General features: G+C 44.4%; 1 protein-coding gene across 2 annotated transcripts in view; it reads left to right on the top strand.

Moving 5' to 3' along the window:
* Window positions 1-18,433, top strand: part of PLCB3 (phospholipase C beta 3) — a 50,958-nt gene that overhangs the window by 12,124 nt on the left and 20,401 nt on the right. For both annotated transcript variants that reach the window (XM_063317144.1, XM_063317145.1), the window contains exons 3-12: window positions 3,209-3,277; window positions 4,304-4,447; window positions 5,992-6,071; window positions 6,329-6,382; window positions 9,746-9,821; window positions 10,774-10,874; window positions 12,184-12,350; window positions 13,289-13,435; window positions 17,095-17,252; window positions 18,265-18,347. In XM_063317144.1, the coding sequence (XP_063173214.1) occupies window positions 3,209-3,277; window positions 4,304-4,447; window positions 5,992-6,071; window positions 6,329-6,382; window positions 9,746-9,821; window positions 10,774-10,874; window positions 12,184-12,350; window positions 13,289-13,435; window positions 17,095-17,252; window positions 18,265-18,347 (1,079 nt within the window). The remainder of the gene's footprint in view (window positions 1-3,208; window positions 3,278-4,303; window positions 4,448-5,991; window positions 6,072-6,328; window positions 6,383-9,745; window positions 9,822-10,773; window positions 10,875-12,183; window positions 12,351-13,288; window positions 13,436-17,094; window positions 17,253-18,264; window positions 18,348-18,433) is intronic.

The following is an 18,433-nucleotide window of genomic DNA, read 5'->3' as shown; positions in this document are numbered from 1 at the left end:
ACAACCATTTGTTTAGTGATGGTTCAAACTTACGATGGTGCTGGAAAAAATGACTTATGACCGGTCCTCAGACTTATGACCATTGCAGTGTCCCCACAGTCACATGATCACAATTTGGGCGCTTGCCAACCGGTTTGCATTTATGACCATCACAATGCCCCATGGTCATATGATTGCTATTTTCTACATTCCCTGCTGGCTTCTGGCAAGCAAAATCAATGGGGAACCACGTGATTCGCTTAACAACCACATGGTTCACTTAATACCTGTGATGATTCGCTTAACAACTGCCACAAAAAGGTCATAAAATCTGGTCAGGTTCACTTAATGACCACTTCACTTAGCAATCGAAATTCTGGGCCCAATTGTGGTCGTTTAGCGAGGACTACCTGTAATCTTTTTCTATCTTTTTCTATTTTATCTGTATCTTGAAAATTTAATAAAGCTTCTTTTTGAAAAAAAGGGAGAGAAAGGTTGGGGTGCATTAGCTGGGCACGGATTTTTTCATACCAGGGTGGCATTTTTCGTCCAGCCATCTTTTCTCTAGTTCCAAGCCTTGCAAAGAGGGGGGGAAGTGTCTCATCTTTAAAAAGAAAACAAAAATTAGGCTCAAGTTGCATTCCCTTTGTATTGTCCATGCAAGAAGAAGAAAGAAAAAAAATACCATGCCACACCTTGCAAAAGAATGTCAGCTGGGGAAATGCAGAAAAAAAAATTCCTCCTGATCAAAAACACCTCCACCCCCCCAACTTGCCCATTCTTTGCCTTCAGATATGGTTCTTCTCTCTCAAACAGCCATTTCCTCCCTGCTGGGGGAAAACCCATTAGTTTTTCAACAGCTTTTAATTTTTTTTCCCTTCCCACCGCACGATTTCCCTGCACGATTTCCTTGCGGTTCAGAGTTCTTTTGCATCTGGCATCCACCTCTTGTTCGCCTTCCTCTTTAAGCGCCTGCTTGGCCCGGCCCCAGAGAGGTAAGAGGAAGGAGAGTTTTTGCCGTTCTGGCCGGATTACAGAAGGGAGGTATAGCTGTGGGGGGCTAAAACACCATCTAGTCTGACCCTTTGTAGCTCAACAATACGGGGCAGGTTTTTTCAAAACCTTTTTAGTCTTGATCCAGGGTAAAATATGCGTTGGATCAATTTAATCTGTAATTTTAATTTTATTTATTCATGCTTTTTTTGAGGGGGGGATTAATAGTTTAATAGACTTCATTAACACATTACAGCAGTGTTTCTCAATGTTAGCCATTTTAAGAGGTGTGGACTTCAACTCCCAGAGTTCTCCTGGGGAATTCTGGGAGTTGAAGTACACACCTCTTAAAGTGGCCAAAGTTGAGAAATATTCAGCTTATCTCTGTCAGATGCCCAAAGTCCAACTTCAGGTGGTTGCTGAAATGTCTGCTTCCACATATTTGGAGTGCTCACAGGCTTCTTAAATCATGGTTTGCTGGCAAGGTTCACAGACACCCTGGGCCACAAATCATGGTTTATAAAACCAAAGGGGTTTAGATTGCACAGAGAACCCCAAATTAAACGTGCCATGTTATGTTTGTGGGAAACCATTTCTAAAATGCTGTTAGCTAATCAACCACAAAGGCTAGTTTAAAGGTGTAGAAAGGATGCCAACATCTGGCATCTTCCAGATGTGTTAGGAACTCTGGAACCAGAAGCCCAATGCCTCTTTCAGGCATTAAATTGCAAATAGGATGATGAACTTTCCCCTCTTCCTTTCCAAGAGCTTCAAAGAAGCATTTGCCAAAAACTTAAAAGAAAGGCCTGAAAGTTGCTTATTGTATTTATAATATGGGAGTTTGATGTGATGCTTTCAAAGGCTCATATAACCACTCCCCTGTCATTTTCTTTTAACTTTTTTTTTAAGACTGTGGATTGATTTTAACAAGTTTTACCCCCCCCCCAAACGTTACACAAAACCAGAAAACAAGAACAGAAAAAGTCTTTAAAAAAAAAGAAAAAAACAATACAGGTAGTCCTCACTTAACAACCATTTAGTGACGGTTCGGACTTACGACAGTGCTGGAAAAAGCGACTTAACTGGTCACCGTGCTTACGAACGTCAACAGCATCCCTGCAGTCATGTTATCACGATTTGGGCACTTGGCAACCGGTTCGCATTTATGACTGTCGCAGCATCACGTGGTTGTGTGATTGCCATTTTCAACCTTTCAGGCCAGCTTCTGGCAAGCAAAATCAGTAGGGAACCATGTGGTTTGCTTAATGCCAGCAGTGATTCGCTTAACGACCCCTGCAATAAAGGTCATAGAATCAGGTTGGATTCGCTTATTGTAAACCGCCCAGAGTCCCTTTTGGGAGATGGGCGGCGATAAATGTGATTAATAAATAAATAAATAAATAAAATAAAATAATTACCGCTTTGCTTAGCAACCAGAATTCCAGTCCCAATTGTGGTCGTTAAGTGAGGACTACCTGTAACAAACGAAACCACCAAAAAGGGGGGGGGGAAAGGCCAAAAGGAGGGATTGCAACCAGTCTAGTGTTGGATCTGGTGCTCTCAAATGCACCTGTCAATTATTATCTGACGCCTTTTAAGGTTGCCGCGTGTTTATAAGTAGGATCGGAGAAGATTAACCCTTCTAACCGGCAAAAGAAAAAAGAGAGGGGGAGAGGCGCTCGTGACATTTTACAAGAAAGCAGGCAAAACGTAAAAGAATAAAAATGCTCAGCGCAGCTCTTTCCTTGCCTGTCCCCAGTATCGCAGCCTGAAGCATGGAACATTGCTCTCTGCAATAAATTACGGCCTCTAATAGGGGCAATTAATGGAAACGTAAGCAGATATGATGGAGTGAAAATGTATTGCCTTCCTGCTGGGGTGCCAAGGGAAGGGAGCGTGAAGGGGTAAAACTGGGCTAAGGGATGAATATAACAGGGACTAATGTTTGCTGTTCCTGGTGTCGCTTTGATCCCCCCCCCCCAATTATGCAAAAGTCAGCTTTCAGGATTGCACGAAAGGAGGTGTCTGGCAGTGAAAACCGACAAATCTAAAATTAATATGTTCCTCGTCATAGGGGCAGGGAGGAGGGAGACCTCGTTATCTAGCCTAATTAACACATTTTGTGGTGCTTGTTCAAGCAGGAGAACGTGGGGGAAATGGGCCGTGTCCGCTAATAATGCACATTAATTGAAGAGGCATCTGTCCTTCTCTTTTCTTGCCCCCCCCCACCTCCCAGGAAGTGGATGTTTTGGATATCAGCTGCATCCGAGACACGCGGAACGGACGCTATGCCAAGCTGCCCAAGGTATATCGGGGTTTGTAGGGGGCCGTGCTCCCCAAACCTGTTTGTCTTCATGGCGGTGTGATAGCCCAAAAATTTGGGGCTGGTTTCTGGCTGACTGGCTCGATCCACCCCACATGCAAAGCTCTGATCTTTGGTGTGTTTTCTCTGGGCGCCCATGATTTTTCCTTGTGCTTTAATTTTTAACGTGTAAGCCGCCCAGAGTCATTTGGAGTCAGCCAGCCCCTCAATTTAATGAAATAAAATAAGTAAATAAAATTAAACTGTTTGGATGACCTGTGTAATAGCTTAGCGTGATGGAGGGACCCAGTTGTAGGATCCTCTCGTTGAGTTAAGCTTGGATTTGTTCTTATTTATTTATTTTATAAATGTATTCACCGCCCATCTCTTTAACTATGTTTTTCTGAATTAGATTAAAAACAAATTAGATGTTTGTTTTTAAGTATGTTTTTCTGAATTAGAATTCTGCATTATTAGATAATCCATCGGGTTCAACAAGCTCTCCATCCTTCAGCTCCCAGAATTCCCCAGTCAGTGTGGCTGTTGCTGAGAATTCTGGGAACTGAGGGCTTCTTCTCAAGGGTATGGACTTCAGTTCCCAGAATCCCCCAGACACATGGCCAGTGCTGAGAAATCCGGGAGCTGAGGTTTATATATCAGGAGAGTATTTAGGGAAGCTGACATGCACAATTTCAGGTTTCAGACCAGTAATGAAAAACAAATCAAGGCTTAAGGCAATGAGTGGATTTTACAGTCCCTCTATCATGCTAAGCATTAAGGGTTCATCTGCATTTTCAGTGGCCATCATCAGTCTAACACTGTGTTTCTCAAACTTGGCACCTTTAAGACATGTGGACTTCAGCTCCCAGAATTCCCTAGCCAGCCATGCTGGCTGGGGAATTCTGGGAGTTGAAGTCCACATGTCTTAAAGGTGCCAACTTTGAGAAACACTGGACTCTAACAAAAACTGTGCTGCTTAACAACCTGCACCTCTCCCAATGCTGCTTTTTCCTGTCCTGTCTTTTCAAGGACCCCAAGATTCGGGAAACTCTGGGCTTTGGAGGCCCAGAGCAACGGCCCGAGGAGAAACTTTTAACAGTGGTTCACGGACCTGACTTGGTCAACGTGAGTTTTCTCAACTTCATGGCAGTTGTCCAAGATAATACAGCAAAGGTAAGTTGACCAGTGCCTCAAGTGTGAAACCTGCATTGCATGCCCTAGCTCAGACCCAAAATACTAAATTAATGTCTATCTCAAACAGAACAGCTTCCAGCCTGCTGGCCAGACAGGTGAAAAATGTCATGACTGATAGCTAGCTTCTCAAGGCAGCAATTAGTCTGACTCCTTTCTCCCTGAGATGCTAGCTTTCTTACATGCAGGGAATTTATTTTTGATGACCCCCGCAGGGAACCAACCAGAACACCTCTTCCATCTTGATTTTACTGCTTGTATCAACTGCCTAGGATTATTCAGATAGAACTGCATTCCTTCAGGATTTCCTGTTATGGAATAAAAGAATGCCCTTGTTTCCTTTCGGTTTTGGATTACTAATTAAGCTAAATCAATGACAGAAAACTTCTTGGGTTCTTAGGCAGAGTTGTGATTGGCTAATGGCTGGGTTCTCATTTGCACAAATCGTTATTGCTGTGGCTGTTGTTTTGCTAATGCTGTTTCTTTCAAAGTAATGCTTTCAGGAGAACTTTAAAAAAAAAAAAATTAAACTAAAACCATCCCAGTGCACCTCCGGCACTTAAATGCAGAAACGGTAGCCATAAAGGCAGAGTGTTTGAAACCACGGTTTAATTGAACATTGCAATAAACGGTGGTTTCTTTCTAGGTTACCCAAGCCAGAATCTGTATTTCAGATGAGCACAGCAGCCAAGCTTGCTTGTTCACCCTATTTGTTATTTCTTTCCTGACCCCTTTTTAAAGTTGTCCTCGCTTTGCAGATCTGCAGAGGGGTAAGAACTGGTGGTTTTGTATTCCGTGACGCCCTTGAATGGTGTCTGCTGGCCCTCCAAATCAAACTAGGCTTAATGTTTAAAAATTGGCTGAAATCTGGGAAGATACCAGCTTCGTTTTGGCTTTTCCGCGTTTCTAGGAGGTGCCCTGTCCCTGAGCGTGCTGGTGTGCGTTGCGTTGCATTGTTGAGTTGTAGCTAAAGGAATCAGTTGTGATGACAGTCCAAGAGTCTGTTTGGAGCAAAGGTTGGCAAAAACAGGTCCCTACAGCAGTGTTAACTCAACCTTGGGAACTTGAAGAGGTGCGGACTTCAACTCCCAGAATTCCCCAGTCAGCATGGCTGGCTGGAGGAGTCTGGGAGTTGAAGTCCACACGTCTTCAAGTTGCCAAGGTCAAGAAACACTGATCTAAAGCAATGCAGAAGAATCCAGAGATCTGTCTGGCTCCTGCCCTGAAGATATTCCAAAAGTCCTTGAAATTCTGGTTGTTCTCCCAGGTCTTGAGGTAGAGTAGGAGCTGGGCCCCTGTCTGAGGGGTTTTGCAATATTATCTATGAGCAAAGATTGGCAAAAACAGTTCCTAGAGCAACGTGTCTCGACCTTGGGAACTTGAAGACGTGCGGACTTCAACTCCCAGACTCCTCCAGCCAGCCATGCTGACTGGGGAATTCTGGGAGTTGAAGTCCGCACGTCTTCAAGTTCCCAGGGTCGAGAAACATTGCTCTGGATTACCTTTCTTCCTTCTTCTCCTCCCAGGTATGGACTGAGGAACTGTTCAAACTCGCTACCAACATCCTAGCTCAAAACGCTTCTCGGAATACCTTCCTGCAAAAAGCGTAAGTGGTTTCCCAGCGCCGATTAGGGTAAAGGCAGGGCTCCCTCATCCACCAAGCCCGTTTGCTGACCTGACTTCCGTTTGCAATCTTGGCCAACCAGAGCCAGCCTTCTGAAACAGAAGAATTGAATCAAAACCCAGTCCGGGCTGAAGAAATTCCTTGGAGAAGGCCGTCTCAGCTTATCTCCCTGGCCGTGATAAGCGGCTCCACCTATCCTTCCTGCCCCGTTAACTAACTCTCCACTTGTGTCCTGACAGCTACACCCGGCTGAAAATCCAGGTTAATCAAGATGGGAGGATCCCTGTCAAGAAGTAAGATGATTCCCCTTTACCTTGTTCTTTCTGATGGCCTTCCAGATCTTAGTATTCTTTATCTAGGATGCCAGCCTTGATTTCTGCACAGTGTGGGAAAGGAAAAAGAAAAAAGGAAAGGAAAAAGGAAAGGAAAGGAAAGGAGAAAGGAAAGGAGAAAGGAAAGGAGAAAGGCAAGGCAAGGAAAGGAAAGGAGAAAGGAGAAAGGAAAGGAGGGAGAAAGGAAAGGAAAAAGAAGAAAGGAAAAAGGAAAGGAGAAAGGAAAGGAGGGAGAAAGGAAAGGAAAAAGAAGAAAGGAAAAAGGAAAGGAGAAAGGAAAGGAGAAAGGCAAGGAAAGGAAAGGAAAGGAAAGGAAAGGAGAAAGGAGAAAGGAAAGGAAAAAGGAAAGGAAAGGAGAAACGAAAGTAAAGGAGAAAGGAACAGAAAAAGGAAAGGAAAAAGGAAAGGGAAAGGAAAGGAGAAAGGAGAAAGGAAAAAGGAAAGGAAAGGAGAAACGAAAGTAAAGGAGAAAGGAACAGAAAAAGGAAAGGAAAGGAGAAACGAAAGTAAAGGAGAAAGGAACAGAAAAAGGAAAGGAAAAAGGAAAGGGAAAGGAAAGGAGAAAGGAGAAAGGAAAAAGGAAAGGAAAGGAGAAACGAAAGTAAAGGAGAAAGGAACAGAAAAAGGAAAGGGAAAGGAAAGGAGAAAGGAGAAAGGAAAGGAGGAAGGAGAAAGGAAAGGAAAGGAAAAAGGAAAGGAAAGGAGAAAGGAACAGAAAAAGGAAAGAAAAAGGAAAGGAAAGGAGGAAGAAAAACAGAGGGAAGGAAAGAAGGAGGAGAAAGAGGGAAAGGGGAAAAGAAAGGTCAAAATTATGGGATCCCCCCCCTTCCTAAATTCTCGCTCATGCCCACTTCTGTTATGCCCCACCCACTTAAAAAAAATTATCCTCTTTCTCCGTTTACAAAATGCTCAGGGTGGCGGATACAAATGCCTTGAAACTGAATTAAAGCATAATTTACATTTAAAATCAAGAGTTAAAAAAGCCACGCAGGAAACTCTCAGACTTCAGATGCCCTTCTCCTCCAACAGAGCAACTTTTCTTTGAACGGGGCCTTAAACTGAGACCTTTGGCCCCCACTGGTCACCACCTCCTGAGGAAACATTGGCCAGGTTTTTTCTTCTTTCTTTTTTATTAATTTTTTTAATTGCTTTTTTTAGAGAATAACAGAAATTGAAAAAAACAAAAAACACAGTGCATAAAGATACATACGTTATCAAAAAAAAAGTGCTTTAAAAAGTGAGAAAAGTATAATAGAAAAAGTACAATAAAATATGAACTCTATCATTACGACAATAAACAATTACAATTCTGTATAGATTTATCTATGAAAATACAATGCAAATATATTTCTGTATTTATTTCTAATGCAATTAAATAGCCATCATGCTTTCCCCAAACTACTGTATTTTGTATAAATGAGTCCCATATTTCATTATACATATTTCATGCAAAATCTACGTCTGCAGGCAATCCTCCCATAGGTGGCAAGTGTTTTTTCATCTTTATTTAAGAAATGAACAGAATCATCAAAATGGTGAAAAAGAGTCCAGGAAGCCTACATGGGCTATTAGCAGATCAGATTGTCTGAAACAGCAGCCGAAGCACTAATAGAGCAGCATTTGCTCACCTGGGCAACTCCCAGATGTGTGGACTTCACGTCCCAGAATTCCTATCAACGGCCACACCGGCTGTGGAATTCTGGGATTTGAAGTCCACCCACCTGGGAATGGCCAGAGTTGGGAAACGCTGCTTAGGTAGCATAATATTAAGAGTTTGTTTTGAAAAGGGCCATAAATGTAGATTACAGACAATTTGGCTCCTGCTTTATGGGGTTTGAGTTATGTTGGGACTGCTCTGGGTGGCTGGGGTGTTGGCTGGCTCTGTGTGAATGCCACCTCTCTGGTTTCTTCCCAAAAGCTGGGCCAAGCGCCAAACCAGGGCTTGGCACCATTATTGGCTTTGGAAGCTGCTTGTGCTCTGCAAAGTTTGTGCAGGGTTGGGAGGGAACGAGAGCGCTGAAGCTTGTCCACCGAGCATATTGTCCAAAGCACTGCAGGAACAATCTATACATCACAGCTCCTTTTGTGTAACTCTCCTCCTTGCTCTGTTTGGGAGAGAGAAGCCAAGCCAGGTCTGGTTCCAAGAAGCCTTGCCTCGCAGGATTGTTTTATTACAGGTAGTCCTCGACTTACAGCCACAATTGCTTGTGGTCATAAGTCGAGACAAGTTACAACACAAATGCTTTACAGGCTGTAAAGAACCTTTACCTTTAAAGCAGCTGTAAAGCTTTACAGGTGGTAAAACATCAATTCCGAGGCCGTGGTAACTTCGGACCATCGTTAAGCGAATGGTCATAAGTCGAGGAGTACCTGTATTACGAATATTTTTAGCCTTCCCAGAAGATCGACCCAGGGCTTCTGGTCCTGCCTGCAGACAGGCAAGTTTGTTCTTTTTAAAAAAAAAAAAAAATTTTATGAAAGTTCTTAATAAACATAGTAAAAACTAATGCAAACTAAACTAAAAAAAGAAAAGGGCAGAAAAAATAAAAGAAAAAGTAGAAGAAAAAGGACAAATGGAAAAGAAAGAAAAAATAAGAATTCAGTAAAGAAAAAGAAAATAAATATGTAAAGAAATGACTTCCCCGTCCATCATAACAAGTATAACCCTTCTCCACCTTCTCTTGAAATACAACAAACGATCTCTCCCTCCCACATTTCATCTCTTATCCACAAACAAATCTCTAAAGACGTGTTTCTCAACCTGGGCAACTTTAAGATGTGTGGACTTCAACTCCCAGAATTCCCCAGCCAGTGTTTCTCAACCTGGGCAACTTTAAGATGTGTGGACTTCAACTCCCAGAATTCCCCAGCCAGCATGCTGGTTGGGGAATTCTGGGAGTTGAAGTCCATACATCTTAAAATTGCCCAGGTTGAGAAATACGGCTCTAAAGCCTCGTCATTCAGACAAGTCTGTTCTTGAGATGTTCAAAGTCCAATTAATCACCCTCCCTTGGTGGGGCCTGCTGCTTCTTCATCCCTCCTGCTTGGAAACTCGATCAGTTTAGTTGGCATCCCTGTTTCTTGCAACTCTGGCCAGCTGCAAATTCTGCTTTGCGTGGTGAGACCTGGGTCCAGCCGTGTCACTCTCTCTTCCAGATTGGTTCGACTACAGATCCCGTTGCCCCGTCTCCCAGGAGCATGGGCTGGGAACGATGGGAGGGGCAGTCAGAAGGTCTGGGGATGGTCAGGTGGAGGGAAAGCCAAGCTGAGTTTCAGTCTCGGTGCTGCCAGTATGACCAGGCCCTTCTCGTTTCCCCCTTGCAGTATTCTCAAAATGTTCTCAGCTGACAAGAAGCGAGTGGAGACAGCCCTGGAATCTTGTGGCCTGAACTTCAACAGGGTATGTTCCTCTGGGCTGCTTGCTCTTTTCTCTGATTCTCTGTAATGGCATGTGGGAAAGGCCTTGGGAGACGGGGCGAAGAGATGCTGCCTAGGAAATGGTCAGATAAGAGGCGGCTTAGCCCGCAGCTGCATAATGGCGGGAGAAGGAGGCTCAGGTGGGACCCTCCCTGGTTTCTCGGGCTGTAAAGGAGATGGGGGGAGATTTGTACTTTCAGACTTAAACCGCTGAGCTGCCGATCGGAAGGTCGGTGGTTCGAAACCGCGCGGCGGGGTGAGCTCCCGTTGCTAGCCCCAGCTCCTGCTCACCTAGCAGTTCGAAAACATGCCAATGTGAGTAGATCAATAGGTACCGCTTCGGCGGGAAGGCAACGGCGTTCCGTGAGTCATGCTGGCCACATGACCTGGAAAATGTCTACGGACAACGCCGGCTCTAAGGCTTAGAAACGGAGATGAGCACCGCCCCCTAGAGTCGGACACGACTGGACTTTACGTCAAGGGAAACCTTTACCTTTACCTTTTAGCCTTACAATAAAGTAGAATTAGCTCAGCTGGTCGTGTTTTCTGCCTGGTCTACCTGGGGAGGCTGACACAATATGGCCTGGAGAAGCTGGTCCGGCCTCATTATTTTGTTTTTCCCCGGGGCAGACTCCTACGCGTAGGGCTTGTGCTTAATGCATCTCCCAGCCCTATGGCCATTGATCCTTGTTGACAATAGATCATGGAAGCTGTGGCAGATGTCCAAGCATCATTTGCAATTTTACCCATTTCCTTTACCCTTTCCATTGCTCCTTGGGACAAATCCCTAAATCTCCCTGTTCAAGCCAGTTTGGTTCTCCAGACCCGGGCAGCCTCCCTTTATGTCCCTGCTCCCAACCCCCCTGAATTTCAAGAATTAATTGAATTTTTTCTGGAATCCACAGCCCATTTGCACTAATTTGTGTCTTTCCCAGAGCGAGTCGATCAAACCGGAGGAGTTCACTTTGGAGATCTTTGAACGCTTCCTGAACAAGCTTTGCCTTCGTCCCGACATTGACAAAATCCTGCTGGAAATGTGAGTAAAAGAGAGCGTCTTTGCGGATCTGAAGCCAGTGTGAAATGGCGAATTAGACATGGTGTACAGGTAGTCCTTGCTTAACAACCATTTGTTTAGTGATGGTTCGGACTTACGACGGTGCTGAAAAAAACCGACTTACAATCAGTCCTCACACTTACGACCATCACAGTGTCCCCACAGTCATGTGATCACAATTTGGGTGCTTGGCAACTAGTTTGCATATATGACTGTCGCAGCGTTCCGTGGTCATGTGATCTCCATTTTCAATCTTCCCAGCCAGCTTCTGGCGAGCAAAATCAATGGGGAACCGCATGATTCGCTTAATGACCATATGGTTTGCTTAACGCCTGTGGTGATTTGCTTAACGACCACCACATAAAAGGTCATACAATTGGATCAGATTCACTTAATGACTGCTTCGCTTAGCAACCAAAAATCTGGTCCCAATTATGGTCATTAAGCAAGGACTACCTATATCTTCTGAAGATCGTTGTGGTGGATTGGAGTCTATTTCTGGATTACCTTTTTTTGATCAGTTATTTTATACCCCCTCAACATTAGCATATTTGTTAAGAGATCAATATTGAGAAAATGAGATTTTATCTAAAACCATTACCTTTTTTCAATAACCTTTTCCAACACACTCAGACCTTTGAACAGTTTTGCAAGACTGCATTGCTAACATCTGATGGCAGGATTTGCCACATATTTTAAATACGTTGCAATAAAAAGAAGGAATTTATGTTTTACGCACTCTGCTTCTTAAAAAAAGACAGGTAAAAGAAGCTGATGAAAAAAGAGAGAGAGGTAGTCCTCGTTTAGCGACTGCCTCATTTAGCAACCGTTTGAAGTCATGACGGTGATGAAAAAGTAACTTTGCGACCAGTCCTCCCATTGATGACCTTTGCAGGTCTGTAAAGCAAAGGAAAGCTGAAGTCAGATCATAAGCACAGTCGCAGTTTCACTTAGCGACTACTTCACTTAACAAGCAGTCCGAACTGTAGTCGCTAAGCAAGGATTACCTGTATTTTCCCAGTTGACGTGCAATTCTTGCAGTATGACTAAAATTCATGATCTCATGTTCTGTTGGGTTTTCGTGTTTAAATTCCCCAAACAAGTTTCTAGTCCCTCTGAAAAGGACTGAACTGCGTTTTCCTGGCGAGACGACGTCGTGAATCAGAGAAAGGTTTCTTACTTAGTTAGTCTGCAGCTTTTACGGCCCAAATCCCCCGCTTTGGATGCCACTCACCGTACAGTCAGCGAGGGCTCGATGAAATTTTTTTCCTGTCCTTCCTCGCCCAATCAGCGGAGCCAAGGGAAAACCGTATCTGAGCCTAGACCAGCTGATGGAGTTTATCAACCAGAAGCAGCGAGATTCCCGGCTGAACGAGGTCTTGTACCCCCCTCTGACGCGGGCACAAGTGCGCCAACTGATCGCCAAGTACGAACCCAACCAGCAGTTCCAGCAACGGGGTAAGATACCCTTTTGGTGAGCTACGAGACAGAGCATTGAGTGGGGCAAAAGACGGGGCGCGCAGTGCCCCGTGGGTCTCTGGACCACGGGGCCTCCAGGGAGAACCTGCCTCCCGCTCTTTGCAGACCTGTAAGGGTTCTCTCCCAGTCTGTAAAAAAACAAGATCCTAGCAAATCTGATGTTTGCAGAACGAAGGTGTAGGTGGAAACAGGCCGCCTGCTTAAGTGGAAAAAGAAAAGCAAAATGCAAAAAGATTTGAACTAATTTGTACGGCGGTTAGGGTGCTGGAAAGCAGGAGGCTGTGAGTTCTAGTCCTGCCTTAAGCACAGGAACTGGCTGGGTGACTTTGGGCCAGCTGTTCTCTCTCGGTCTGTTAGCCCTGCAAGGTAGTCCAGTCAAGACGCACACCCAGGAGGACTAGCTCTGTCTTTATTGTCAGGTTCCATTAACAGCATCTTGCAAGTCTGAAAGGACATCTCCCCCCCCCGCCTTTACAATCCAAGAAACTAGGGAGGGTCCCTTCTGAGATGTTTTCCACGCCCCCGTTCCTTCTGTGGGCTCAGCTGCCTCTTATCTCACTGCTGCCTAGTCTATGGCAGCAGTCTCCCCAGGTCATTCCCACAGACCACAGCACAGTCCAGCCCACCTCACAGGGTTGTTGTGAAGAAAATAGGAGGCAGATCTTGAGCTGTAGGCTGGCTTGAGCTGAACAAAATAGAGGCCGGGAATAATAACAACAAAATTAGTAGTAGTAATATAGGGCTAGTTCTTGAATTGAAGCAGTTGCTGAAATTCTCTTCGTTGTAGCTTGCTTCTTGTTTCCAATAAATATCTTTTATTTTAAATTCTTGGGTTTTCCGTGACCTTGGCAAAGTGGGGGGCTGGTCCTGCTTGATAGGATGACGTTTGACCCAATCCCTTATCTTCCGTTCCCCAGATCAGATGTCCCTGGAAGGATTTGGGCGCTACCTGGGGGGTGAAGAGAACACCATTGTGCCCCCTGAAGAGCTGGACCTGTGCGATGACATGACCCACCCGCTGAGCAGCTACTTCATTAATTCTTCACATAATACCTACCTCACAGGTACATATAGACGCACGCCAAGCAGCTGTGCGGGCACCCCTCTCTCTCTATACAGGCAGTCCTCGCTTAGTGACCATTCATTTAATGACTGTTCAAAGTTATGACGGCACTGAAAAAAATGACTTACAACCAGTCCTTGCACTTACAATGATTGCAGCAGCCCAGGGGTCATGTGATCACCGTTTGCAATCTTCCCAGCCAGCTTCCGACAAGCAAAATCAATGGGGGAAGCCAGATTCACTTAAAGACCACATGACTCATTTAACGACCAGTGATTTGTTTCATGACCACAGCAAAACAGGTTGTAAAATTGGGCACGACTCACTTCATGACTGCATCACTTAGCAACGGAAGTTCTGGTCCCAATTGTGGTCGTTAAGCGAGGACTACCTGTATTCTCTAAATTCCCACTAAGCCATCGTGTAGCTTGTTTGGCTCTGTTTTAGTGCATGTTGCGGACCTACACCGCCCCCATTTACACATTGATGCTTTTTCGGCTCACAGAACGTAGCAATTTGTGGTTTATTATTAAACCTGTCTTAAGCCAGGAGAATGCCATGTTTCTGGCTTCAGAGCTGCACTGAGCTTCATGCGGTTTGTTGAAAATAGGTGGCAGAGCCAGTTTCTGAGTGTCAACCCTAGGCCAGGTCAGGAAACAGACACCGCAAGGGTCGCAGAAGTGCCACTTTATCGTTGTAGGGTGTGATGGCAGAATTTTGAAAGTCTGCCTGTCTCCCTCTGCAATCTCTTACACCAAAGAGAATCAAGACAGGGCAATCTTGAGTTTCTTTCTCACCCTTTCTTCTTTCCCAGGACTTAACTGATGCTTATTGAACCGTTTTTGCATCCCTTCTTAAACAGTAGCTCAGTAGTCCTCTAAAACCAAGGGAGATTTGGGAATTTTAAGAGGGGGAAGTGGATGGCTTAAGCCCCAGCAGTCTGAGAGGCACCTATATGTGCAGTGACCATTATTTCCTTGGGAAAAAAAATAAAGGGCAGATCTGAAAGAGGTTCATAAGGGTCAGAGAAGAATTATTTGTTTCTGTTTATAGCTTTGCTTTGCAAAGGAAAATTCACAAGCAAAGCCAAGAAAATAATATAATTAAATTAAATAAATCCAAAGGGCACCTTTGTGAAATAAAGGACTGTCCTTTATAATAAAGGACGTATGGTCACTGTATATGCAGGTAGTCCTCGACTTACGACCACAATTGGGACCGAAACTCCCATCGTAAGTTGTTGCGGTCATAAGTCGAGTCACCTCATAACCGGACCCAATTTTACGACCATTTTTATGGCAGTTGTTAAGTGAATCGCTGCGGTCATTAAGCGAATCCAGCTTCCCCAATGGGTGTGAAGCACCCATTCCAAGGCCGTCGTCGTAACTTTGGACTGTGGGCTTTGCTTCTCATTTTGCCCGTACAAACCCCCTGTGGGCTGTTGCTTGTCCAGCAAAGTTTGAGAAGCCTAGCAGAACCTAGATTAAAAGAGAAGGATTAAAAATAAGTGGTATAGTTTCTTGCCCCGTCGGAATTCCAATGAAATCCTTTCTTTATAAGGTCAAGGGCGGTGGTGTCACCAAGTTGGAGCATCCCCCGGTTAATCGGTATTGTGAGTGAATTCTTTAATTCAAGATGATTTGCGGAATCGTTTTAAGGCCGAAGCATTTAACTGCGTTGTGCCTGAGAGAAGAATTGAATGACTCATATTTTTTATGGCTCTATGCTGAATGTTTTATTGACATTTCAGCAAACAGCACCAGGCACAAGGGGGACTCCACCCAGCTCTTTATTTATTAGTACAATTTGCTTTTTTAAATGTCCCTTAACGGCAGAGAGGTGGAACCCCTAAGTTATGTGAACTGCAATTCCCTTTTTTCTTTAAAAATAATTTTATTAAGAGATTTTACATAGATGGTAAGAAATACATTCAAAGAAAGAAAAAAAAGTGGGTGGGTGTATATCAAAATAAGTATGAAAAAGAGAAGTAAAGAAAAGAAAAGAAAAGAAAAGAAAAGGAGAAACAGAGAAAAGAAGATAGAAGAAAGAAAAAAATAAAACAGAAAGCATGAAAAAAAATATATACATATAAAGAAACGGCTTCCGATATCCCTCTTGGCAGTTACTCATACAATTCTAATCAGACCAATTTAATCGTAATTCCTTCTTTCTATAACTTATTCTTTCTAATCATCAAAACCATAAATCACAAAATTATTTTCCTTCTCACGCACGAAGTCATTTCTAGTCATTGAGGAATGTCAGTAATGACCTTTCTCTAATCAAAGAAATCAGTTTATCCGTCTCCTCCATGCTGGAAATTGCTGAATCTTTCCATCTTTGTGCATATAATAATCTCCCCATGGAGACTGTATCCTGTAATACTCTTCCATGGCTCTTTTTTAATTGTTTATCCATCAACCCTAAATGGAAAAGTTCTGCCTTCAATTGAATATTAATCTTTAAAATCGTCTGTATCAACGTATGTATTTGAATCCAAATTTTGGGGGGATTGAACGGCAATTCCCAGCAGCCTTTGCAAACTTGGCCGAATGTGGGGGATGCTGGGGGTTGGAGTTCTGTAACAGCCGGGGGGCCCAGGGAAACCAGAAGTGACAAGTAATGGTTGCACATCACTGCAAGCCATAATATGTTGGCTTGATCTTGGCTTAGAGTGGCATGTGAACCCAACCCTTGCAGTTTATGGCTCAGGGGATGATGGATGCGCAAGACCTGGCTTTGGGCATGGGTGTGAATCCAGCCACTAACAACGTACACATAGAAATGAAGCCAGCGGGAAAATAAAAACAACCAAATGGCAGAATAATTGAAGACACGATGGGCCGGCCTTCCGTCTTGTATCCTCTGGAGATGACGTCCCAATTAGTTGGCACCAGAGAACGAAGGCATTTTTCCCATGGATAATAGCTTGCAATTTCCTATCGTCCCCAAAGGAGAACTAGGGTGTAACAAAAGCATTTCTGTGCTCAGTTCGGGAAGCGAAAAGCTCACACAGTAGGCAGTCTCTTCATTTTTTTCCTTTTTCTAAGGCAGGACCACTGCTGGGTGGTACTTTCATGCTTCAAAATACCAAAGAAGAAATGTTTGCAAAAAACAGCCCGAGCAAGCATGCAGGGCTAGCTCGGGCGCAAAGCAAAACTTGATTTGGCGCACATTTAAATCGAGTTCGGATCACGGACCTTTAGGAATAGATTTCATACGGCTCCCCTTGGATCTTATTAGAGATTCCACTTGGGGAATAATGTTGGAGGCGTGCCCAGGTCCTTGGGGGCCTGCAGTTGCACACCTCCAATTTAAAAGTGGGATCTTTGGCACGATCCTCCGGATTTTTTTTTCTCCAGCATCTGAGCTTTCTTTCTTATATTCTGTTTCTGTCAGCCTTGCGAGGTAGGCCAGATGGGAACCACACCCAGATGAACTAATTCTACTTTATTGGAACATTGACAGAATCTTGCAAGTCTGAAAGGACGTCTCTCCCCCCTCGCCTTTACAGCCCAAGAAACTAGGGAGGGTCCCTTCTGAGATGTTTTCCACATCCCCATTCCCTCTGCGGGCTCAGCTGCCTCTTATCCGACCGTTTCCTCCTGTCTCCCAAGGCCAGTCCCACAGACCATTACAGTTTCCCCCTTTTCCCTCTAGCTGGGCAGCTGACGGGCAATTCTTCTGTGGAAATGTACCGGCAGGTGCTCTTAAGTGGGTGCCGATGCATCGAACTTGATTGCTGGAAGGGACGTCCCCAAGACGAAGAGCCTTTCATCACCCATGGCTTCACCATGACGACAGAAATCCCCTTCAAGGTACATCTTTTGGAAGTTTCCCTTCCTGGAGGGCAAGAGACCCCCCCCCTTTCAATCCAGTCTTCCTTCTTAAGATTAGAATCATGGAATTGTGTGTTGGAGGGGACCTGAGAGGTCATCTAGTCCAGCCCCCCTCCAGGCAGGAACCCCTGGTGCAGGGTTTCTCAAACATGGCAACTTCAAGAGGCGTGGACTTCAACTCCCAGAATTCCCCAGCCAGCCGTCTTTAAAGTTGCCAAGTTTGAGGAACACTGCTTGGGTCCCTCTCTGATAGATGACCATCCAGCATCTCAAGTGCCATACAGCTGTTTTCATTTCAGGCAAGGATTTCAGCTGTATCAAAGGGAATTCTTCTAGGGTGGCGGGGAGGTGCTGAGGCATTGCACCCCAGGACCTCCAAAATCCTAGCACCCAGCCCCCCTTGCCATGGAGGCAATGACCTCTATGGTTAGCATATTATTTATATTTATTTAGTTATATTTCAAATTTCATCACTGCCCATCTCCCTCATATTATTTAGGGCATGGAGTGTTTTTTTCCGCCCCCCCCCTCCATCTTAGAACAGAGAAGCAGAGAGAATGTCCTAAATCTTTACATGGAGCTCGTGAGAGTCCTTCCTTTATTAAGTTGGGAATATTCCTTTTTTTAAAAGGGGCCTGGAAAGATCGAACTGGCCTTGGTCATCTTGCATCCAAATCTAGTAACCGCTAGATTGGAAGGAAGACAGTAGAGTGCCTCTGAACGTGGAGCTTCCATTTACCTATAATGTGTGGGAATATAATATAAATTAATTAAATATATAATACATATTTATTTAATTAATTTATAAATAATATAAATTTAATAAATATATATTTATATATATTTAACTGCAAGGGAGCTGCTTGGGAAGCATATTGTCACGCTCACTCAAACCCTTCCGGAAAAGCTGCTTATTACTCTGCGGCAAATGCTTTTGATCCCTTCGCTCCCAAACTTTTGATCCCTTTGCTTGTGTCTTGCTCTGTTGCAGGAAGTCATCGAGGCCATTGCGGAAAGTGCGTTCAAGACGTCGCCCTTCCCCGTCATCCTTTCGTTTGAGAACCACGTTGATTCGTGAGTAAGCTGCTGCAGCCGGGCTGGGTGTAATGGTTTGTGAGAATGACCTTGGGAGACTGGGCCCAGAGATGCTGCCAGGGGAA

This window comes from Candoia aspera, chromosome 17, assembly GCF_035149785.1.
Source record: "Candoia aspera isolate rCanAsp1 chromosome 17, rCanAsp1.hap2, whole genome shotgun sequence".
Lineage (NCBI taxonomy): Eukaryota > Metazoa > Chordata > Lepidosauria > Squamata > Boidae > Candoia > Candoia aspera.
This window is presented reverse-complemented; position numbering and strand designations above follow the sequence as displayed.